Raw genomic sequence first — 25,355 nt, forward strand, 5'->3', positions numbered from 1 at the left:
CAAAGCGCCCTGGAGAAACAGGCGGACACGCGAGCAAAAAGCAGGTGGAGGAATACCAAGACCTGCCGAATCTCAAGAACTATTTGCAAAGAGCGCAACGACAAACTCAGCCAGTATGTACGGCGTCTACCACGGAAAGACTGCAGACTGTTAGTGGGAATCCTTACAGGCCACTGTCTGGCCGCATCACACGCAACCACACTCGGAATACTCAACAGCCGCGCCTGCAGGAAATGTGATGAATCGGGGGCTATCGAAACCCTGGAACATCTTATCTGCAACTGCCTGGCTCTCTCAAGAGCGAGAAGAAGATACCTCGGTGCCCCAGTACTGGCATCAATAGGAGACGCCTCCAGCAGGGAACCAGGAGAACTACTTGCCTTCGCCAAAAACACCTCTATCCTTATGGACACAAAAACCTCTTAACTTATCTCAAGGTTCATGCGCATCAACCGGACAACTAAGGGCCGTATTGGCCTATGCGTGGCCCCGTGAGGGCCGTCCGGGTTAACCTAACCTAACCCTCTAACGCCCACGGTCGCCCAATAACGATTTTAAAATGTGTCCTGCGCCCACATCTTGAAAGATTTCCGAGAGGTATAAATGTAAAAGACATTTTTCAAATCGGACCATTCATTAAAAAGTTATACGCAATCAAAATTGTTTATATATCTATCTCCCTCGAACTCCCTTTAGCTGAGTTACGATTATTAGATAGTCGGGACACCAACCCGACTATAGCGTTCTCTTTTGTTTTTGTTTACATATTACATTTGGACTCTATCGATCGAAAAAAGTTGAAAAATTATAACTTTAAAAATCCACCATAAATACAATTTTCTAGGGATTTGGGCCATACCCAGCTTGCTTAATTCGGTAGGATGTAAACTTTAAGTTTGTACCCATTATGATTTTTCAACGGATTTATTTAAAGTTTTTACGAAATATACAGCCGAGTTATAGTCGAGCAAAAAACACATTTGTCGAGCTGCTGGGCTGCCATTACTTATCCAATCATGCTGATCTGTATGGCAAAGTTAAGCTCTAATTTATTGACTTTAAAATGAAACGGAAACTGGCCCAATTGGGTGGATATGAGCCGAGATATAAGAAAAAGCTCGAAAAAAGTCAGAAATTTAACATTTTGAACTTTAAAAAACGTTAAAAAACATCTGTGCAAAAAAAAAAAAAATTGTGGTATTTTCGTGATCTAGGGCTCCACCTCTAACAGAATTAGCCATCAATTGCTGTGGATCGTTTTGGATGTAAAGTAGTGTAATTTAAACCCTTATCGAATTTATATCAATCCATTAACAAAAAAATTAAAAAACTTAAATGAAGTAATAACAAAAGAATGAAATGTACGATATTTTGAGTGCATTTATTTCTAAAATGTATGCTGTGAAACAAAAAGGAATAATTTTGCCACACTTTTTCCTCGAGGCATTCCGTTTGTAAAGACTGTCATACTTAATTCCAATTCAATGTCCTGTGGCCCTTCCAGTGATTTCTTCAGTAGCACATTGACTTGGTTGTTATTTTTTAAAGTGCTGTTAATTATATAATTAGTTGTATAACCACAAGTTAAGTTTTTACTTTTAAAATTAAAATACGTACTCAAAATTCTTATCAGTTGCTCTCTCAATATGGTTGGTTGCTTGTATGCGAATAATCTTAAGATCAAAATCGATGTTATCATACCAAAGTGGACCTCTTAGTGTAAATATGGTTCGACCCTCCGGTGCGATAATTAGCTTGGAAACGAAGGTAATAAAATTATATGTATAAGCTGACGGTTGAGTGTAACAATCTTCTCCTTCGCAGAAGTTACTGTTTTGTCGGCAACGGCTGCAAGTAAAATGTCAAAAGCATTTTAAATAAGAAAGGAAGTTGGCTTCGGCAATCCGAAATGTTCCAGTTTGATTGACCTGATTATATGATTAACAAAAAACCCAAATAAGAACAAAAAAATTAACAGTAAAATGAGTTTATGATGACTGAAATCGGCTTTTCAAAACTAGAGAAAAAAAACTTAAGTGCACTTTACATAATCAGGGAGATGAACTTTACCAGGAAACCAAGGCCGTCTTCGATATATAGTCGATTTACTTTGTGAACTGGTGTTATCTGTAAATGATTAACATTTGTTCTTAAGCACTTACTTTTTTTGATCTGGGTCAATGGTGTATCCATATGGGCAATTAATGGTCGTACATTTGTAGCTTCCTCTGGTGTTGGTGCATATGTCATTCTAGAAGTGAAATATGACCATTTTAATTAATAAATACAAAATTTGAATCATAATGATTAATCCTAATTACTATAAAAAAATTCATGTGAATTTCCGTCAAAAAAAAGGCGTGCAAATTATGGAAAAAATTGGATTATATAAAGTTCGCACAATTATGAATAAAATTTGAAATATCACTGTGGACGGCCACTAATTTGGCAGGAAATAGATCGAAAAAGATACATTTTAAACGCATGCAGCTGAACGGCTTAAAATACAGACATGTGCGACACGTTATTCGAGAGGTTCTTAATCATGCTAATCATGTTTTCCAAACATAATTGCCCTATACACTCAGAAAAAAAATGGCCTGAATTTAAGAAAATCGACATACTTTGAAAATCGCCTTGAAATTAAGAAAAAATTTATATTTTTCAGAACTATTTATCTAAAAAATAAGATAAATTTACCCTCAGCTCCTCTTGTTATCCACTTTTAGAAACATTTTCTGCTTTTCAGAAATTTTGCATTTGAAATTCAGTAAAAATCGCCTTACATCTTAGAAAATCGCCCCAATCGGTAGCCTAGGGGTCTAAAGCGAGCGGATTATTTGATTTGTGCGCTTATATTCGGAAGTCTGTGTTCAATCCCACGTCGAGGCGGAAATTTGTAGCGTCTCTTTATTTTTTTTTAATTCAAAAATATGTAATTTTTAATACAAACTAAGATTTAGGTAATATAACACATACATAATTGGCTAAACAAGAGTAAAAACCGTGAACCGAAGAGAACAAAATGTGAATGTACTTTGTACATCGCGTCACGTGATGCTTCCCTGGTGCTGCTAGTAGAGTTTCACTGCAAACTGTGAGGGAAGGGGTTCGATTCCCACGAGATGGGAAGTTATTTGATTAAGAAATATAATAATTTCTGTTATTATTTCAGCTGTGATATGAAACTAAAGATGTGTTTAATACGTACATCGTGACGTCATCCGTGCGTTTAGAAACATATGTTGGGAAACGGAAACCAAAAACTAACACCGCCAGAGGGGAGTAACCGACATTCGCCGATTTTTCTGTCTGTCTGTCTGTCTGTCTGTCTGTCTGTCTGTCTGTCTGTCTGTCTGTCTGTCTGTCTGTCTGTCTGTCTGTCTGTCTGTCTGTCTGTCTGTCTGTCTGTCTGTCTGTCTGTCTGTCTGTCTGTCTGTCTGTCTGTCTGTCTGTCTGTCTGTCTGTCTGTCTGTCTGTCTGTCTGTCTGTCTGTCTGTCTGTCTGTCTGTCTGTCTGTCTGTCTGTCTGTCTGTCTGTCTGTCTGTCTGTCTGTCTGTCTGTCTGTCTGTCTGTCTGTCTGTCTGTCTGTCTGTCTGTCTGTCTGTCTGTCTGTCTGTCTGTCTGTCTGTCTGTCTGTCTGTCTGTCTGTCTGTCTGTCTGTCTGTCTGTCTGTCTGTCTGTCTGTCTGTCTGTCTGTCTGTCTGTCTGTCTGTCTGTCTGTCTGTCTGTCTGTCTGTCTGTCTGTCTGTCTGTCTGTCTGTCTGTCTGTCTGTCTGTCTGTCTGTCTGTCTGTCTGTCTGTCTGTCTGTCTGTCTGTCTGTCTGTCTGTCTGTCTGTCTGTCTGTCTGTCTGTCTGTCTGTCTGTCTGTCTGTCTGTCTGTCTGTCTGTCTGTCTGTCTGTCTGTCTGTCTGTCTGTCTGTCTGTCTGTCTGTCTGTCTGTCTGTCTGTCTGTCTGTCTGTCTGTCTGTCTGTCTGTCTGTCTGTCTGTCTGTCTGTCTGTCTGTCTGTCTGTCTGTCTGTCTGTCTGTCTGTCTGTCTGTCTGTCTGTCTGTCTGTCTGTCTGTCTGTCTGTCTGTCTGTCTGTCTGTCTGTCTGTCTGTCTGTCTGTCTGTCTGTCTGTCTGTCTGTCTGTCTGTCTGTCTGTCTGTCTGTCTGTCTGTCTGTCTGTCTGTCTGTCTGTCTGTCTGTCTGTCTGTCTGTCTGTCTGTCTGTCTGTCTGTCTGTCTGTCTGTCTGTCTGTCTGTCTGTCTGTCTGTCTGTCTGTCTGTCTGTCTGTCTGTCTGTCTGTCTGTCTGTCTGTCTGTCTGTCTGTCTGTCTGTCTGTCTGTCTGTCTGTCTGTCTGTCTGTCTGTCTGTCTGTCTGTCTGTCTGTCTGTCTGTCTGTCTGTCTGTCTGTCTGTCTGTCTGTCTGTCTGTCTGTCTGTCTGTCTGTCTGTCTGTCTGTCTGTCTGTCTGTCTGTCTGTCTGTCTGTCTGTCTGTCTGTCTGTCTGTCTGTCTGTCTGTCTGTCTGTCTGTCTGTCTGTCTGTCTGTCTGTCTGTCTGTCTGTCTGTCTGTCTGTCTGTCTGTCTGTCTGTCTGTCTGTCTGTCTGTCTGTCTGTCTGTCTGTCTGTCTGTCTGTCTGTCTGTCTGTCTGTCTGTCTGTCTGTCTGTCTGTCTGTCTGTCTGTCTGTCTGTCTGTCTGTCTGTCTGTCTGTCTGTCTGTCTGTCTGTCTGTCTGTCTGTCTGTCTGTCTGTCTGTCTGTCTGTCTGTCTGTCTGTCTGTCTGTCTGTCTGTCTGTCTGTCTGTCTGTCTGTCTGTCTGTCTGTCTGTCTGTCTGTCTGTCTGTCTGTCTGTCTGTCTGTCTGTCTGTCTGTCTGTCTGTCTGTCTGTCTGTCTGTCTGTCTGTCTGTCTGTCTGTCTGTCTGTCTGTCTGTCTGTCTGTCTGTCTGTCTGTCTGTCTGTCTGTCTGTCTGTCTGTCTGTCTGTCTGTCTGTCTGTCTGTCTGTCTGTCTGTCTGTCTGTCTGTCTGTCTGTCTGTCTGTCTGTCTGTCTGTCTGTCTGTCTGTCTGTCTGTCTGTCTGTCTGTCTGTCTGTCTGTCTGTCTGTCTGTCTGTCTGTCTGTCTGTCTGTCTGTCTGTCTGTCTGTCTGTCTGTCTGTCTGTCTGTCTGTCTGTCTGTCTGTCTGTCTGTCTGTCTGTCTGTCTGTCTGTCTGTCTGTCTGTCTGTCTGTCTGTCTGTCTGTCTGTCTCTCTGTCTGTCTGTCTGTCTGTCTGTCTGTCTGTCTGTCTGTCTGTCTGTCTGTCTGTCTGTCTGTCTGCCTGTCTGCCTGTCTCAAAGTTTGAAAAATGCTTAGAATCATTTAAGGATTTTTTTAAGGGAGAAACAAGTTCTAGAAAACATAGTTAAAAAACATAAAAGCATACAGCTGCGGTCAAAATTGTAGAAGTGTTGCCGCATTGTGTTTTTAGAAGTTTGTTGTTGTAACTTTTCCTATACAATTAGTCTAATAGTACAACTGTAATCAATACAATATTACCAGGAGAAGATAAATAATTATTAACCAAACCTTATTTCACTCTGACTCAACACTCCTTATATTGCAGACTGGTTGGGCTTGTATGGAGCCGCGGCCATAAATATTTCCCGTTGAGATATCGTTATGAAATTTTCCCCAAAAATCTAAAAAAATATTTTGAATATATAGTAACACAAGAAAGGAAACTAGCTTCGGCCAGCCGAAGCTTATATACCCTTGCAGATAATTCCTATTAATTTACAAATCGCAAAAATGTTAATTTTCTTATTATTCCTCATTCATTTTGCGTTCGTTTCAATGGCAGCTATATGATATAGTAGTTCGATTTTGATAAAATTAAAATCGAAATTGGAAAATATTTTCTCAACACTCCTTATATTGCACACTGGTTGGGCTTGTATGGAGCCGCGGCCATAAATATTTTCCGTTGAGATATCGTTATGAAATTTTTCCCCAAAAATCTAAAAAAATATTTTGAATATATAGTAAAACAAGAAAGGAAGCTAGCTTCGGCCAGCCGAAGCTTATATACCCTTGCAGATAATTCCTATTAATTTACAAATCGCAAAAATGTTAATTTTCCTATTATTTCTCATTAATTTTGCGTTCGTTTCAATGGCAGCTATATGATATAGTAGTTCGATTTTGATAAAATTAAAATCGAAATTCGAAAATATTTGAAAAGAGTTATGTCCTAGAGTAGAAGAGAATACAATAAAAACCAACGAAGCAATAATTTATTTCCTATTATATTCCCATTAATTTTCCAATCGTTCCTATGGCAGCTATATGATATAGTCGTCCGATTTTGAAAACATTTTTTGCTCTATGAGAGCTATATGATATAGTTGTCCGGTCCGGCTCGTTCCGACTTATATACTACCTACAATAGAAAGAAGACTTTTGGGAAAGTTTTATCCCGATAGCTTGAAAACTGAGAGACTAGTTTGCGTAGAAACGGACGGACAGACGGACAGACGGACATGGCTAGATCGACTCGTCTAGTGATGCTGATCAAGAATATATATACTTTATGGGGTCGGAAACGTCTCCTTCACTGCGTTGCAAACTTCTGACTGAAATCATAATACCCTCTGCAAGGGTATAAAAATTGGCTACATCGGAAGACTCTATCCTATAGCTCACATAGCACCTTAGTATGGCTTATATGGCGATGATGCGCAAAAATACTTCCAGTGAAGTTACAGTGCCAAAATTTCATTATTTGCATCCAAGATATGTATATTCAAATTATCTTTTGTATACGGTTGTGAAAGTGTAACTCCCTTCCCCCTTTCCACAAGCTTTTCGAAATATAAATAAATAAGGTTTTCTAGTTCTTTCTTTGTATTTAAATCATAAAAACAAATTAATTTAGTTTTTAATATGAGTGCAAAAAAGAATAACAAATATCTTCCACATATCTTCTTTTGGGAAATGTAACTAATGCAATGTAACTATGGATGCTGACGAATCGTAGTCAGGCGGACCTGGGTAGGCCTTTAAAGTGACTACCCTCAAGTCAGGCGTGCCAAGCGACCCGTGCCCACTGACCGACAGGTTTGCAGCTGAGGGGTAAATCCAGCTGCGTTTTAACGGAGCCTTCCCAGGGCCGGGCAACCCTGGGTCGGAAGTGGCCTTGCCGTGGCCTTGGGACGGAGTCACGGTCGACTTTTTCGTAGAGCCCAACAACCCTCAGGCCCGCCGCGCTTGCCTGGTCGAGCAACGCGGGCGATTACACTAGTTTACAGCCAAAATGCTCCCTAGCAATTGATGGCAAATTTTGTCAGTGTTGGACCCCTAGATCACGAAAATACCATTAATTTTTTTTTCGATGGCACAGTTTTTTTTTAAGATTTTTTAAAGTTTGAAACAGGGCTGTGAACCACTCCGGAGCTGAACCACTCCGAACCGGAGTGGTTCACTTTTTTTAGAGAACGAACCGAACCGTAAACCGGAGCCCCGAATTTTTTTATAATTGAACCGGAACCGAACCGGAACTTTTTTTTTTGATATTCGGTTCGGTTCACGAAAAATTTATTTTGTGTGTTCGTGTTTTTTTATTCAACTGTGTGGGGGGTTTCTGATCATATTAAAATAGAGTTTATTTACTTAGGGAAATAAAAATGCGCAAATTTTTTGGCTATGCAATGACTGCATCTAACTCAAACAATCTAATAATATATAACTATCATCTTCCAAAACTTTTCGCAGTATGCCCACATTAAAATTACATGATTAAAGAGTATACTCTTTGCCTTAACTGGTAAACACTTTATAAATCATAAATCTAGTAACTTTACTTATAAGTCTTAATGTTATGGTACATATTTCAATGAAAATACATGGAAATAAATGTTGACTTTATTATTTCATTAAAAAAAATTTTTTGAACCCTGGTTCGAACCCGAACCCTGCTCCGGCTCATCATTGAACCGGTTCGCAAACCGGAACATTATCTATCGATTAGGTTTGAACCCCGAACCGAACCCATGCAAAAATAATATGGGTTCAAACTTTGAAATGTTAAATTTCGGACATTTTTCGAATTTCTTCTTGTATCTCGGCAGATATCCACCCGATTGGTCCAGTTTTTTTAGTTTTATTTTAAAGTCAATAGAACAGAGCTTAACTTTGCCATACAGATCAATATGATTGGATAAGTAATGGCAGCGCAAAAGCTTGACAAAGATGAAAAATGAGTTTTTTGGTCGACTGTAAGACGGCTGTATATATCGTAAAAACTCGAAATAAATCCGTTGAAAAATCATAACGAGTACAAACTTAAAGTTCACATCCTACCAAATAAAACAAGCCGGATATGGCCCAAATCCATGGAAAACTTGATTTATGGTGGATTTTTAAAGTTTGGATTTTTTCACTTTTTTCGGTTGACAGAGTCCAAATTTAAGATTTATCATAGGCGGCGACATGTAAACATAAATGAGTGGTGACGGCAACGGCGTCAAAAAATAGCTAAACTTAAAAGCTAGAAAATTATATAAATGAATTTAATTTCTAAAAATTTCTAAAAAAAATATAAAATTGCTTGCGTTATGACTGTACGTATTTTTAATAAGTAACATCCATTTGGATAATTAATAAATTTCAAATATTAAATTCACTTTTGTAATTTTTTAGCTATTAAATATCTGATTTAGCTATTTTTTGACCCGGCTGCCATCACCACAAATTTTTGTGTACATGTCGCCGCCTACGATAAAACTTAAATTTGAAATCTGTCGATAAAAAGATGTGGAAAAATCCTAACATTAAAAATCCATTATAAATCCAATTTTCCATTAATTTGGGCCATACCCGGCTTGTTTTATTCGGTAGGATGTAAACTTTAAGTTGGAACCCAATATGATTTTTCAACGGATTTATTTCGAGTTTTTACGATATATACATCCGACTTACAGTCGGCCAAAAAACACAGTTTTCATCTTTGTCGAGCTTCTGCGCTGCCATTACTTATCCAATCATATTGAACTGTATGGCAAAGTTAAGCTCTGATCTATTGATTTTAAAATAAAACTAAAACTGGGCCAATCGGGTGGATATCTGACGAGATACAAGAAGAAATTCGAAAAATGTCCGAAATTTAACATTTTGAACTTTAAAAAATCTTAAAAAAAAACTGTGCCATCGAAAAAAAATTAGTGGTATTTTTGTGATCTAGGGGTCCAACGCTAACAGAATTTGCCATCAATTGCTGGGGAGCACACCAAGAATATTATTTTGTAAACTAGTGTTATGTATTGAAAATGAAACCTAACACCGTAGCTTCGGACCTCACGGGGGAGGATAATCCCCAAACCCATTCCGCTACCATCGAGGAAGGGCCGCAAACACCCAACCAGGGTGCTCCGCCTCCGATGGGAACGGAAGGGCTGCTAGGACCAGCACCCCACTAGACACGAAGCACATCAACCCACACAACAGCGAAACCCAGCCGGCCAAGGCCAAGGTCAGTCGGGCTCGTTTTAATCTCGGCAAGATTGCCAAGAATGAGGCAGAGGGCAAGACTGACCAGCGCGATGCGGATAACAAGACTCGATGCCTTGCGGAGATCGCACACTTCGAGGAATACATGAGGACGCGCCAACACATAGAGGGGCCGCTCGCACGAGGCAAGCGTGAGCGCACCCAAACGGGCAAAGGACGCTCAGGGGGGGCCAAGACCGACTTCCTTTGTGAAGAAGACCAAGAAATTCAGCGACGTAGCCAGAGACAGCCTCGCGATGGCACTGGTGGACGACCTGCACGACGACGGACGCTTGCCCACGGAAGTGGGTGGAGAACGAGGTCAAGGTGGCCGACATGATAGCTGAAAGGCTATCAGCCGTGCCAGATGGTCCGATCCCCTCCTTCGACTCGTCAGACATCGTCACGGGGCACCGAGTGATCAAGTGCGATGACTCGTTCTCAAGGTCCTTCCTGGCGGAATGCATAGCCAAGATTGGAGATGCATGGGACGGCCTTAGCATTAGGCTCGTCCACGCCAGGGAGATTCCAAGGAGGTCGCGGGCTCGCATTTAGTTGCCAAAGGAGCAGACTGACCAAGGAAAGGTGCTGTCGCTGCTGAGGGCTCAGAACCCAGAAGTGCACTTAGAGGACTGGGTGATACTTAAAGTAGAGAAGGAGATGAAGACGAGCCAGCCGTTCCACTTCCTCATCAACCAGCGCTGCCTGCTGCAGCTTGAGAAGGCCGACTACACCATCCGGTACGGCCTACGGAAGGCCAAGATCAAGGTCTTCCTGGCAGAGCCTGATGATGTTCTCGAGGAGGTCGATGACACCAACAAGCTGTTGGATGACCTGGTCATCGACGACAAGACCCCAGACGTAACACCCAACACCGATGCCTAAAGTCGTGCAGATTAACCTGAAGCGCAGCACGCATGCTTCAGCCAATCTTGCAGTTCTTCTCAGTGAGAGGAACATTGACATAGGCATCGTTCCAGAACCATGGACTCGAGACAGACAAATCTCGGGTCTAACACAACAAGGATATACACTCTTTTATACTACCTCGACAGGTAGGCCGAGAGCAGGTTTTATTATAAAGAATAACTATAACGCACTTCTAAGCCCCAATCTTAGCACACCGGATCTAGCAGTTGCCAGACTCGTGGCGGCAGATGGGACATCGATGGTGATAGCCTTATCCTACATGGCCTATGATGTACCGGCTCCACCTGAGCCAGTCATCAAGCTGCTGGAATGGGCGGAAGATACTAAGACGACCCTGGTGCTCGGATGCGACGCTAACGCCGGGCACACACTATGGGGAAGCTCGGAAACCAACGAAAGGGGTGAGTCTCTTTTTGATAATATTATTTGCCGCAACATCACCATATGTAATAGAGGTAACACACCCACCTTTATATTCCCAAGCACTAGGGAATTTCAGGGATGGGAAGAGGTGTTAGACCTCACTTTACAGACAGAATTTAGTAAATATAAGGTTGAAAAGTGGATAGTGTCGAAACAAAATTCCTTTTCAGATCACAGGTACATTTTTTTCGAAATTTTGATTCCGATTAGCAAACCGGAACCGAAACGTAACCCCCGTAGAAAAAACTGGGACACATTCGGTAAGATTGTCTACTCGAAAGTTAGCAACAGAAGAATACGGGTACAAACCTCTACGACGACCCTTGGCAAGGAATTAGAGGACCTAACAAACATTCTAAACAATGCATATAAGGTGGACCAAAGAGCTTTGCACTCTGAGAAAGAGGGCAAGAAAAGCCTATAACTCCAGCTATGCTACCAAGGAATGGGAGCCATACAAAGAAGCACAAAAAGCATACAAAAAAGCGATATACGCAGCCAAGAAAGAGGACTTACTGCGAATCGCTCGAAGGTATAAAAGACTCGGCTAGACTAAGCATGGTCCTGGCTTGCATCAAACTAACACACATAACGCTTCAATGGAAGGAAGCCAAAGTTGTATTTATACCAAAACCAGGAAGAAGAGGTCATATTCTAGCAAAGGATTGCAGGTCGATCAGCCTTATCTCCTTCCTAATGAAAACGCTGGAACGAATGCTCGATATTCATATCCGGGAAAACACCGAGAAGCAGCATCTATCGGACGCTCAACATGCGTACCGAAAGGGCAAATCGACAGAAGCAAATCGACAAAATATACAATGGCCACCTTCTTAGATATAGAAAGTGCGTTCAATAATGTAAGCGCCGAATCCATACTGAGCTCCCTCAACTCGATCGGCATTGAAGGAGACATCAGAGTGGCACTTACCTCACACGCTTTGTGAAGAGAGGCACACCTCAGGGCGGGGTTCTATCGCCACTGCTCTGGCTTATCAACATGAACGAAATATTGATAGAACTCAATAGCGGAGGAGTAAAAGTGGTAGCCTACGCAGACGACCTCAATGAATGGGCAAAAACCTGCGGACTAGGTATAAACCCTAGTAAAACCAAACTAATGCTCTTCACGCGAAGAACAAAGATCCCACCATACAGTAAACCAAAAATAGATGGAATCGATCTCGAGCTTCTCGAGATACTAGACCCGAATATTATGGCTTTATACAGCAGTGGTAAGGCCAATTCTCACATACGGGGCACTAGTCTGGCATACAATATTATCAAGCTGACAAGAATACAGAGATTAGCTTGCGCAGGAGCTACAGGGGCATTAACATCATGCCCGGCTGCCGCGTTGAACACTACTCTGGATATAATGCCTATAGAACTTTTCATAAAGGATACGGCAGCGCAGAGTGCGGCCAGACTGAAGGCAAGTAAATGCTGGAAAGGATACCACACAGGGCACTGCCGTATCTCAGAGGACAGTAACTATCTGGCAAAAAACAAAACGGATTATATGACAGCGAAGATAAGATTTGGAAACGGATTCACGACTACTTTTCCAACGAGGGAAGACTGGGAGAATGTAACCGGACAAGATGAGGTATCACTCTTCACTGATGCCTCCAAGATGGACTGTGGTGTAGGGGCTGGAATTTTTGCTGAAAGCTGGGGGATAGAATCAAAATTCCACCTCCCAGAATCAGCGACAGTTTTTCAGGCTGAGGTTCTTGCTATTTTAGAAGCAGCCAAGCTTTGATTCAGCAATGCCTCAGGAATACCAAGGTAAGGATATACTCTGATAGCCAAGCGGCTTTCAAATCTCTCGCAGCAGCATGAACCAACTCGACACTAGTAGCCGATTGTAAGTCGGCTCTTAACATACTAGCAACAAACAACCATGTACAGGTAACATGGGTGCCAGGGCACAATGATATACCAGGAAACAAAAAGGCGGATAAACTTGCACGAATGGGGTCGGCAAACGACTCCTATACAACTAGTCTACCTGAATCCCTAAATACGATTCAAGCAAGGATTCACGAACACTACAAAACACAAGCTAGCAAAAGTTGTTCGGAAAAGCAGGGTCTCAGGAGATCAAAACTCTGCTGGCCAACCATCAATAGCAAGAGAGCTAATAACCAAAAAATCTTAAATTAAAAAACTATCTAGCAGTCATGATGACTGACGCGAGATTAAAGGGCTCTAATAACTATTGCTGAGCTGGAAGGTCATTTCGTTGCAATCGGGTCCGGTATGAGACCCTGGCTAGCCCCCTGGCGAGTTGGTTTGGATGAGAAGTTAGCTTGGTGAGGTAGGACGCTTTTTGTTTTGATATTTCGCCTTTTACGGGCAGAATGCCAAGATCTCTGTGGATGTTGTCGTTCCGAACATACCAAGGTGCCCCAGTGATAGTTCTCAAGATTTTTGATTGTGCTCGCTGGATAATGTCGATGTTGCTGCTGCTCGCGTTTCCCCACAACTGGGAGCCGTATGTCCAGACTGGCTTAAGCGTTGAATTGTAGAGCAGGACCTTGAAGTCCAGGCAGAGGGGGGAGCGAGCATTTAAGAGCCAATGGAGGCCAATGGATTTTAGTTTTAGATGAATTTTCTTAGCTTCGATATGTTTCCTCCATGTAAGTCTCCTGTCTAGGTGAACGCCAAGGTACGTTACATCGTCAGCTTGTGGAAGTGGCGTGTTATTCAGAGTAAGCGGGGGACACGTTTGTCTGTTAAGAGTAAACGTTATGTGTTTACACTTTTGCGCATTTATTTTTATACGCCAGTCTGATAACCACCTCTCCACTACCACGAGTTGATCAGCTAGTAGTGCTGTTGCCTGAATTGGGCATTTGGACCGACTTATGATCGCGGTATCGTCTGCGAATGTGGAAGTAGTTAGCCGGACGTTCGTGGGAATATCTGCGGTGTAAAGGAGAAATAGAGTTGGACCAAGGGCGCTACCTTGGGGAACTCCAGCCTCTATAGTGTAATCGTCGGATGTTGTAGTGTTGCATCTCACGGCGAATTCTCTGTTTTAAAGGTACGATTCAAGTATCATGTGAGTGTTTTCCGGCAGAATAGTTCTGATTTTGTGCATAAGGCCATCAAGCCAGACTCGATCGAAAGCTTGTGCAACATCAAGGAATACCGCACTGCAGTATTCTCGATATTCGAATGCAGACCGTATTTCCGTTGTTAATCTGTTGACTTGCTCTATTGTTCCATGGCTTTCTCGAAAGCCAAATTGATGTGCCGGAATAACGTTGTGCTCTTTCAGATATGGGATTATGCGCGTCAAAAGGCATTTTTCGAGCAGTTTTGACAGACACGAGAGTAAACTTATCGGTCTGTTTGAAGCTGGTATTGTGTGATCTTTTCCTGGCTTTGGGATCATTATGATTGCCGATTTTTTCCTTTTTTTTGGGAAGTAGCCAAGTCGTGTAATCCCGTTAAAGAGTTTACAAATGACCTCAACTGCACAGTTTGGGAGTTCAATTAGCATTTTCGCAGTTATTAGATCACCGCCTGGGCCCTTTTTTGGTTTCAATTGCTCGCTAATTACTTTTGCAACTTCGTTTGGTTGAAACTGATTTGGGTCCGTCTCAGTTTCGATTCGAATTGGCGGCGACGGTAGTGCGAATGAATTTGTTGCAGGGTTTGGCTGAAAGACATTTCGAAGGTGTAAAGCAAATGTACAAGCTCTGTCTTTGTCGCTTCTGGCCCAGTTGCCTGAAGAGTCTCTTATGGGGATTACTGTTTCGGACGGCGCACTTAGATTTGGGTGGGCCTTCCACAAGGGATGCTTGGTGCTGGTGGGTGAAAGTTTCTCAATGTACTGGCGTTGTGCTTCTACTTCTTCGTGCCTTAAGGCCCTGGTAAGTCTGCGACCAGCTTCCTTAAGACTTTGTTTCGAGGATGGCGATCTGCTGGTTTGCCAAGCACGCCTCATACGCCTTTTCTCCAAAACAAGCTGTTCGATTTCCAAGTTAGTTTTGTGTTGGTGTGTGCGCCCATCCCTCCCTTGCGGTGTAGAGACTTTGGCTGCTGCGACGAGTACAGACTCCAGTACATCGGCATAGCAGTCGATGTCCTCCTTGATGTTGAGCTGTGGAGTCAGTTCAATGTGGGAACTTACGTACTTTTTGAACTTCAGCCAGTTGGTTCGATGCGAGGATGCTCGATTAATTCCGGGCTTTCAAGAAGAGTTATTAGCACTGGTGAGTGGTCCGATGATAGATCCAAAAGCGAGTTGCAGTTGCCCAACTGCAATTTTATCGATGTAGCTTGCAAATAACTTTTTGCAAACCTTTGGTGAAAGTGGTGTTTGATGCGGTCTCTTATTAAGATGCCGGTTCCGCCATGTGCTTTACCATCTGGATGATCTGTGCTGTAGAACGTGTATCCCCGTATTTGCTGGTCTGCCAGCAACATAACGTCGATGTGGTTTTCGTTCAGAAACTGACTTATTTCAGGTTTATGCCGTGAAACAGCGTTGGCGTTCCATAAAGTTATTCGAAGACTAGGCATAGTTTATTTGGACTGCTGAGCTGCGAGTATTTTTAACAAAATGTTTTGGGTTTGCACAAAGGTTTGCATGGTGGTTTTCATGAAGGACATAAATTCCATCATATTATGTTGCAAAGTGATCATTATAGTTTCCATGTCACTTTGGGGATGTCCCATGGCCTGCGGGATGTTATCCATTTTCGGTTCTATGTGAGCTGTGCCTGATTTTAGAGCACTGGCGTAAGAAATGCCGTTGGTGGTAATTGAAGGGCCAAATGAAGACCTGGCTGCTTCTGCGAAGAAAACTTCCGGTGTCGTTTGTGATCTCATGTAATTGTTCTGTGTGTTCTGGTAGCGTGCCGTTGTCGTTCGTTGCATCCGACTTTTCATCTCCTTGTAGACTGGACAGCCTCTGTAGTTTGCTGTGTGGTTTCCTTGGCAGTTTACACACTTTTTAGTGAGAGAGTCTTCCTTGTTGGCAGGGCAGGGCTCGGAGTCGTGGATGTTTCCACAAGCTACACATACTGACCTGAGGGTGCAGTAACCCCTGGTGTGTCCGTATTCCTGGCAGTTCGTGCATTGCACTGGCCCGTTCCGTTTGTGCCGCTCTTCTACTGTGATCCTACTATGCAGCAGGTACTGCAACTTGTAGATCGGGTGCACTGTGTTTTTTTTCAAAGTTCTGCTGTCTGGCTCCAGCTCGACCTTGAATAGTGGTTGCGGCTCTTGTTTTTGTTCATAATGTTTATAACATTTTTTGCACAGAAACCGTTTTCTTTTAAAGCCTCTGTAATTTCGTAGGGGGTCACATCGGGTTCTATTCCCTTAAGCACAACTTGCAAGCCTTTGCAGCTTTTTAGCTGGTACGTGTAGTAATTCTTTTTGGCATCGTTTAAGTACTTTGACACTGCTCGGCAATCGTCTTCAGTTCTGGTTTGCAGTTTAGTTTCACTTATATTCCCTTTCATAAGCGGAATAACATGAAAGCTATCTTTTCCGACTAGCTCAACTATTTTGTTGACTAGGGCATTCGAGGTCTTCTCCCGAATAAGGATAGGTGGCTTCTTCAGTTTCCTTGGGGCTAATTGTTCAGACTCTGTTCCGTGCTCCGCCAGAATGGAAAATCTATTTTCATTTGGTGGCCCGAGATTTTCAGGGCCTTTGCTGGTACGGTTTACTTTGGGCTTATTGCCGTCAGCATTTTTTGAGGGAGTTAGCTTGCGCTTGGAAATATTTATGTAGCGATCCACGCCTGTCTGCATGGCCGAACCCGCTTGCGGATTTGTCATTTCTTCAACCGTAGCTTTGTTTTTGCCGTTTGACCCGATTTTTGCACTTAATAGTATTGTTGCTTTACCCGCTGCAGAAGAAGAGAGTGGAGTCGTTATTGCAATGTTGGCGACAGAGGCCGTTGTAGTTGACGTAGTAGTTGCTGTTGTTGTTGCACCAGGTGGCTGAAGCTCGGTTGGAGTTTTGCATTGCTCACTCCATGGCGTTTGAGCGTTGAGAAGCAGGGCGGAAGAGCAAGAACTAGCTCTCTGGTTTTCGGCGGTCAGTAAACTTGCATATTCTTGCACTTTCGGTTCTAGAGTATTATTCGTAAAAGAGAAATAAGCATTGTTGCGGGCCAAAGAAAGACGAAGTTTGTCTTGCTCTCTCTGAATTTTTTTCACGGGCTTCGTCTTGTTGTTTTTGGCGTTGAGTGCGCTGATCCACGTTCTTAATTATTTGCTTATTGTTAGTGCGTAAAGATTAATTAATAAATTAATTAAAACTTTAGTTTACAATATGCGATTAACATCGCGAAACGCAACACCACGCTGTTCTAAATTTTCGAACGTTTTCAACTGGGTGAAAGATTGTTTTTCTTTTGTTTTTCCGGAGCGTTAAGAAAACACGTCTACACGCGACCGACAATGAATTGGATAAAAGGATATCCAAAATTGTCTACAAACACAAAAGAAACATCACAAAAGCAAAGGAAGAGCAGCAGACTGCGTCGCAAATTTGACCTTGAAAACAGTAAAACAGCAAGTGTTTATTAATGAATACAAACAAATTAGCAAATATTAGCAGTCCACTTGGGAGATTTTGACTCAGTAGGCATTTTGATTTCTGACATTTTAAAAACCAAATCTAAAAAATAAATGGCCAATATACATCTGCTATACCTGAACACGACCCATCGAGATAAAACATTTGAAGCTATCAATGAAGTTAAGTATGTAGTTGAACTGCAAGGGTATAAAAACTTCGGCCTGCCGAAGTGAAATTCATTTCTTGTTTTAAAGAACATTCAAGGGATTCCAAATCTATTTGAATGTTTTAGGTTAAAATATATGTATAAGTTTTGATCGCAAAATGGTGTTTTGTATCCTTTTTATATGGTATCGAACCCTTTATGAAATACATACCCGGCCTGTGCAAACTTGGTTATTGGAATCAGTTGCACATTCATCGATATCTCGACACGTATTCCTGTCTGCAGACAATAAATAACCACGTGGGCAGGAGCATTGATAGGAACCGGGAGTGTTAATGCAGAATCTTAAATATGATAACAGTAAGTAACAGAAGCTGTTATAAAATTACCAAATACATACCCCATGCATAGCTTATAATCCTTATGTACTTCGCATTCATTTATATCATGGCACGTGCGGTTGTCCTGTCCTAGTTGGTATCCAGAGTTACACGAGCATCGATATCCTCCCCAAAAGTTAACACACTTTTGTTGGCAAAGACCCGGAACCACGCTGCACTCATCGATATCGAAGCATTGTGTGTCATTATTATTGTCAGGTTTTTTTTGGAACCCAGCTTTGCACTCACAATAGTAAGACCCTATGGTGTTCAAGCAATGTGCATTCGATGGACATACACGTTGATCTAGCGAGCATTCGTTTATGTCCACACATGTATTGCCACCACTGCTGCCGAGGCGTTTAAGTTCATGGCCTATCGGACAAGTGCATACATAGCCGCCGTTTCGATTTCGGCATATTTGTTTTTCGCCACAGTTATGTTCTCCAGTGTCGCACTCATCAATGTCTATTAAAATAGAGTAATTTACAGTTTTAAACGAAATCTAAAAGTACACGAAATTAAATTGGTTTTGACAAATAAAACAAAATTAAGTGTATACTGAAAGAAATCATCGAAGATATGGTCGACAAACATGCCTTTCGGGGGTGTCACAAAAATCTCTTCCAACCAAAGACGGTTGGTTTTGTGCATTGGTGTCGATTTCGGCATATTTGTTTTTCGCCACAGTTATGTTCTCCAGTGTCGCACTCATCAATGTCTATTAAAATAGAGTAATTTACAGTTTTAAACGAAATCTAAAAGTAGGGGAGAGTGGGGGAATTTCGTCAGCATTTTTTCAAAGCTATTTTTTGTCCATCTTGAGACACGTTATCATATTTCTATTTTTATTGTTGAATGCGGTTAGCACCAAGCTTTAAAATGTGACATTCCCCTATTTTTTTAATTAGCTTGGTGATTTATAAAAAAATAAAATGTAAAACCAATATACTGGGGCAATCTCACCACACAGGGGGGTAAAATCACCACACAACTGGGGAAATTTCGTCACCTGAAATATGTAGGGAGTTTAACGCCTGAAAATATGCTACACTGATCAAGCGTACCATTTTTGTTGACGTCCTATATTTGTTGCTGCTGCTGGTAGTCTGTTCGTTAGCCAGCTCGTCAAATATAAAAATATGTATTTAAAATAGGTGCGAATTTACCCTTAGCGTAGGGTGGCGAAATTTCCCCAGACCGTACTTTTTTAGAAATAATTATTTTTCTTGCGAAATTAGGCGCGAAGTTAAAAATCACTGACGCAGAAATGCACATTATAGCACTGTGTATTATATAAAAAATCGTGTATCTTATTCCTTTTGAATTGTGGCATACAGAAAAAATTTCGTCAAGAACTAAATGTAGCTTTTGAACTGTTAAAACACATTTAATATTATAGCTTAATTATCTTGGCCTTCTGTGCAAAACAAATGCATTGGTTGTGTCTGGCCGTCTTGAAGGACTAAAACAAAAAAATTATATATTTTTACGACTTATGGATTCCGAGATATTGCAGGTGACGAAATTGCCCCTGTGACGAAATTCCCCCACTCTCCCCTACACGAAATTAAATTGGTTTTGACAAATAAAACAAAATTAAGTGTATACTGAAAGAAATCATCGAAGATATGGTCGACAAACATGCCTTTCGGGGGTGTCACAAAAATCTCTTCCAACCAAAGACGGTTGGTTTTGTGCATTGGTGTACGTAAAAACTATAACAAATTTCGGCTGGAAATAATTTCTGTGACAACAATTTCGACTATCTTATTATTGCCTCAATTTTATAGAGTAGTATGATTTTAGTCAGAAGTTTGCAACGCAGTGAGGATATTTTTCCGACCCTATATAATTATTTATTCTTGAACAGCATCACTAAACGAGTCTATATTGCCATGCGTGTCACGTTATAACTACTATCACCGGTTAGTCTCATCAGTATATCAAACTTTGGCTTGCTTTTTATATCTTTGCAGTAAAGGTGACGTTTCCGACCACATAAAGAATATATATTCTTGATCAACACCAATAGCCGAGACCATCTAGCCATGTCCGTCTGTCCGTATGTTCATTTCTATCGCGAAGAAATTTTCCCAAGTCTCTTTCTACTGCAGGTAGTACATATGTCGGAACGAGCCCGGTAGGACCACTGTTATCTTATGGCTCTTTTAGGAATATAGTAACTTTTTGAAGTAGGCATTTTGATTGTTGACACTTTAGAAACCAAATCTAAAAATGTGCAATACCTGAAACGGGATCCATCGAGATAGAGCGTTTGAAGCTCTCAAAGAAGGCTAATTAAACGGTAAGTATGTATTTGAACTGCAAGTAGATAAACCATTTATATACCATTTATATATTCATCTTCCTCGCACTCCCTTTAGCTGAGTGATTAGATAGTCGGCACACCCACCCGACTATAGCGTTCTCTCTTGTTTTTTACTTGAAATGTATTCTCGTTTAAAAAGTTTATGTTTTATTTGAACCGTATAACTTTTAAGGTGTGATGTAGCAAATAGAAAAATGTTTTTTAAAAATTGTAGATTTTTTTTTAAATCTCTCATAAAACGAGTAATATCTTCAATTGAAACTGGCGTTTAAACAATCTTTTGTCCGTAAACACAATTTACATTTTTGGGACAAAACTTTTTTAACTAAAACCGGAGTACTCCTTGTTTACATGATAAGGTTAGCTTTTATAGTTTCCAAAATCTCAGCGTTCATACAAACAGACGGACATACGAATTAGTGATCCTGAACAAGAATATATCAGTGGCGAATATAGGATTTTGTTGAGGGGGTGATATCAACACAAATTTTTTTTGCATACTTTTTAAATACCAATTTTTTTTCATTTTTCAGTTGAGTGGGGGGTGATATATTACCCATATCACCCCCGTGTACCCGCGCATGCATATATACTTTATAGTGTGGGAAACGCTTTCTTATACCTTTAAGGTACTTAGCGTTGAATAGAATATACTTTATAAGTACTATAAAATTTAAGTTGTGACAGTGCTCCCAGATCATGGGTTTCTCCCCTAGATTAAGTGTTTTTTTTTTACTTGATAGGGAAAATTTTAGATAGGAAACGTTTTTAGTTGGAAAGTTTTGGTTTTTTTTGGGATTTTTTTTTTTTTTTGAAAGCTGTATTTTATTTATTGAATCTTCTCTCTTAGAGACTAACTACAAGTTTGCAAATCTTAATCTAGTTTATATATTTTTATTAATTACAAATGTATTGTTTAGAATAACGGCCCTAACTAATGTTGCTGGGTGGGGAGGTCTCTTCGTGTATAGCTAAGGGTCCAGGTTACAGACCGCGCAAGGGCATTAGGATGGAGCTTGAGATTGTACTTTGCTTTCGCTTTGTCGAGTTCGTCTTTAACTAAGCCTACGTTTTGATCTTTGTGAATATTTTCATTCCGTATATACCACGGTGCTTTTGTTATAGTTCTGAATATCTTTGATTGAGCTCTGCTCTGCCAGTCTGCTAGCCATTGTTCCAGAAGCACGAGGTGATCTACTAGGTGTTGCGTTGCTCTAAGAGGTCATTTAGACCTAGCAAAGGTTGAGATTGTAATAAGAGTGGTTGTTGGTAGATCTGCTGTGTAAATAATATACAATGTCGGCCCAAGCACACTTCCTTGGAGAGAGGAAGTCTATGCATCGCACTGCAAAGCTACTTTTCTGTAGGCAGGACTCCAAAATTGTATGGGTGCTTTGTGGAAGTATTAATTTGATTTTATGAATTAAACCGTCCAGCCACACGCGGTCGAAGACCTTTGCGACATCCAGAAAGACAGCGAAGCAATATTCTAGTCTTTTAAATGCATTTCGTATCTCGGAGGTTATGCGGTTTACTTGTTTAATAGTTCCGTGTTTTTCACGAAATCCGAATTGGTGCATTGGTATTGCATTGTGGGCTTGTAGGTATTGCTTGATGCAATTGAGGAGCAGCTTTTCAAGTATCTTTAATAGGCAGAAGGCTGATTGGCCTTTCCGGTTTTATGGATCATTGTGATGACACCCTTCCTCCATTGTTGAGGATAATATCCCCAATTCATCATGCTGTTAAATATTATGGTCAGATGATGTATTGCACAGTTTGGCAGTTCTATAATCATTTTTTTGTTTCGGGACTTTATGACTCTTGTACTGCATTTTACTAGTACCTGCAACACTCCCCTAGACGTATTTTTCGTAAACAAACCTAACAATGTTCTTTTATATGACCAGACCTCAGTACCAGCATTCTCTAAACATGACCTTATATTCGTTACCTTTGACATTTCTATCGATAATACTGACCACCAAATTACTTTTAGGGACTTCAAAAATATTGACTACAATCTTTTAGCGTTTGAATGTAATCAATGTGACTGGAACGCGCTGTATGGTCTTGTTTCTGTCGATGAGCAAATTGATTGTCTCCAAAATAATGTACTGCATTTATATAATACCTGTGTTCCTATAAAAACCAGAATATTGAAACAAAATAAGCACCAATGGTTTAATAGCACTATTGAAAGTGAAATTAAAAGAAGAGATACGGCTTTTAAAAAATGGAAAAGGTATAAAGCAAATTATTTATATGAAGAGTTCAAAACCTTACGAAAAAAAGTAACGGACTTAATTCACTCATGTAAATGCGCCTATTTTAATTCTAAATTTACAAATGCAGTTGATACTCGACAAAAATGGAAAGACCTTAAGGCACTAGGCGTTGGTAAGCCAAAACCTTCATTGGAAATTGATGTGGACATCAATGAATTAAACCAAAAATTTGTGCAATGCCAAGTACCTGAGGTATCATTTAATGAGTACTGTGATCATGCTGAGACAAACAATGACTGTGATATAACCTGTGATAATAGATTTAGCTTTTCGTGTATTAGTGAATGTGATGTACTTGAAGCCGTCCTTAATATACGATCAAACGCAGTTGGACTTGATAACATAGATCCCAAATTTATTAAAATCATACTACCAAAAATTTTGCCACATGTTACTTTTGCCGTAAATAGTGTGCTAACCACTTCCACTTTCCCTAAAATATGCAAGGACGCCAAAATACTTCCTGTTCGTAAGGCAAATGGTGACTATAGGCCAATATCTATACTACCGTATTTGTCTAAATTAAGCGAAAACCTAATGGCCAAGCAAATCAACAAATATGTAGAGACAAATGGTCTGTTAAACAACGCGCAATCAGGTTTTAGGAAAAATAGTAGCTGTGTAACAGCCTTGCTGAATATAGTGGAGGAAACCAGGGAAAGCATGGAGGAAGGCAAAGTAACTCTACTGACCCTTCTAGACTTTAGCAAAGCCTTCGACACCGGGAACTATGATATTCTGTGCTCTAAGCTAATAAGAATGTTTAACTTCTCTGTAACAGCAGAGAAATTAATACGCTCTTACTTAAATTGCAGACGTCAAGCCATAGTTACGTCCACTCAAACTTCCAACTATGAACAGCTTTCTAGAGGAGTTCCACAGGGATCTGTTCTAGGACCTCTTCTTTTCTCTATGTATGTTAATGAGCTTCCAAATGTTGTGTCCTCGTGCAAAGTCCATATGTATGCCGATGACGTTCAAATGTGTGTATCGCGTCCTTTGTCCAGAATAAATGAATGTGTAGTGATGTCAAATACTGAATTGTCGGTAGTAAACAAATGGTCGAAGCTAAATGGTCTACAAATAAACCCAAAAAAGTCTAAATGTTTGGTTATCTATAATAAATTAGTTGATACCACTACCCTGACACCATTAGTAATAGATGGTGCAGTTATTGAGTATGTTGAAAAAGCAAATAATCTGGGTATCATATTCAACAAAACACTCACTTGGAGCGACCATATTAACCAAGCTATTGGAAAAACATATGGTTCTTTAAGGTCACTGTTCCATACTCAACAATTCTTACCAGAAGGGACAAGACTTCTAATGGCAAAAACCTATTTAATACCGGCATTATTCTACGGCGTCGAGATATTCGGAAACAGTGATGCAACAAGTAAACAAAAACTTAATGTAGCGTTTAATAGTGTTGCGAGATATGTGTTTAATGTAAGACGTGGGCATCCGATTTCAAGTTTAGCGTACAAGATATTTGAAGTTGATCTTCAATCATGGATCCAATTTAGGGCATTAGTGGCATTGCACAAAATAATTAACACCAAAGAAAATAACTGTTTTTTCTTAAGATTATTTTCTAAATTATTCTGATCAAAAGTATTGTAATTCACGTGACTAGCACATTAATATATAAGTTTAACTTGTAGTGCTAGGAATTTAAATAAATAAATATGGATGGAATATAATTTGCGGGCTAGCTTCAGGATTGGAGATTATTGGCAACATATATTCTAGATGGAGGGCAAATGTATTCGCCCTTTCTTCGTTGCTGTTTCCACAGTGGACATCGTTTGCTATTTGGTGAGAGTTGCTTCATAAAGGAAAGTTCAGCTCTATTTTTTCATCTTCTAGTGTTTTGCGAAGTATGTAGTTGGCTATTTTTAGGCGCTCCTTAGAGGCTGGGTATCTATGGGATTGCCACTCTCGACGAAGCCTTCTTTTCTTGTATACCAGTTCTTCGATGTGCCTAGAAGCATGTCTGCTGTTAAATGGTTTATTACATGTCATAGGTTGCGTGGAATGTTGTGCAGCCAGTGTAATAACATTCGCTAACGCTTCTACCGAATTGTCGAGGTCTTCTTCGCAGGAAATGTTTGGGCAGTCATCAATATGGGTACTTACATACTTTCTGTATTGGAGCCAGTCTGTTTTACCTGTAGTTAGAGAATGGGGGCGTTATGTAACCTGAGGATGGTCGTAGAGGTGAAGCAGGATGGGCGAATGATCTGATGATAGATCTGATAAGTGTTCCACACGAACATGAGCCTGCGAAACTCTTCTTGTGATAGCAAAATCTATCAGGTCAGGTTTCTTTGGATCTGTGGTTGTGCTTTGCATTGTAGTCACCAACTGCTACAAAGCGGTGGGCAGTATATAGAGGCTAGGTTAAGGAAGCCGCTTTGGGTTTCGATGTGTACTGCTGTTGCTTGGAGGTGTACTGCTGTTGCTTGGATATAAGTCGTAGTAATGCAATTCTTTATCAGAATTCCATGGAGGTCCATGAGCCTTAACTGTAGGATGATTTGTCGAATGAAATGTGTAGCCAGTAAGATGAAAATAGTTTTTATTTGTTAAGTGAATCTCTGATATGAGCATGGCGTTGTCATAATGATCAAGGAGCTGCATAAGCTCGTATTTGTGCTGTGAAATGCCATTCGCGTTCCAGGAAGATATTTTAGGAGTAATCATCTAAGCAGAGCTTTGTTTGATTAAAATCTCCAGTAGGAGATTTTGAGAGCGCACAAGCTCCTG

At 40.7% G+C, this 25,355-nt stretch overlaps 1 protein-coding gene across 5 annotated transcripts in view; it reads right to left on the reverse strand.

Annotated features, from left to right (window-relative positions):
• Positions 1 to 1,362: 1,362 nt before the first annotated feature.
• Positions 1,363 to 25,355, reverse strand: part of LOC108054897 (fibulin-1) — a 90,607-nt gene continuing 66,614 nt past the window's right edge. For 3 of the 5 annotated variants that reach the window (XM_044395328.2, XM_070218019.1, XM_070218021.1), the window contains exons 9-13: positions 17,984 to 18,431; positions 17,795 to 17,927; positions 2,163 to 2,251; positions 1,618 to 1,848; positions 1,363 to 1,550 (exon numbers count right to left, since the gene is read on the reverse strand). In XM_044395328.2, the coding sequence (XP_044251263.1) occupies positions 1,388 to 1,550; positions 1,618 to 1,848; positions 2,163 to 2,251; positions 17,795 to 17,927; positions 17,984 to 18,431 (1,064 nt within the window). In that variant the 3' untranslated portion in view covers positions 1,363 to 1,387. Of the gene's footprint in view, positions 1,551 to 1,617; positions 1,849 to 2,162; positions 2,252 to 5,552; positions 5,666 to 17,794; positions 17,928 to 17,983; positions 18,432 to 25,355 lie in introns of those variants that run through there. The other 2 variants (XM_070218022.1, XR_011419539.1) reach the window with 2 other exon arrangements.

Source organism: Drosophila takahashii, chromosome 4 (assembly GCF_030179915.1).
Source record: "Drosophila takahashii strain IR98-3 E-12201 chromosome 4, DtakHiC1v2, whole genome shotgun sequence".
Taxonomy (NCBI): domain Eukaryota; kingdom Metazoa; phylum Arthropoda; class Insecta; order Diptera; family Drosophilidae; genus Drosophila; species Drosophila takahashii.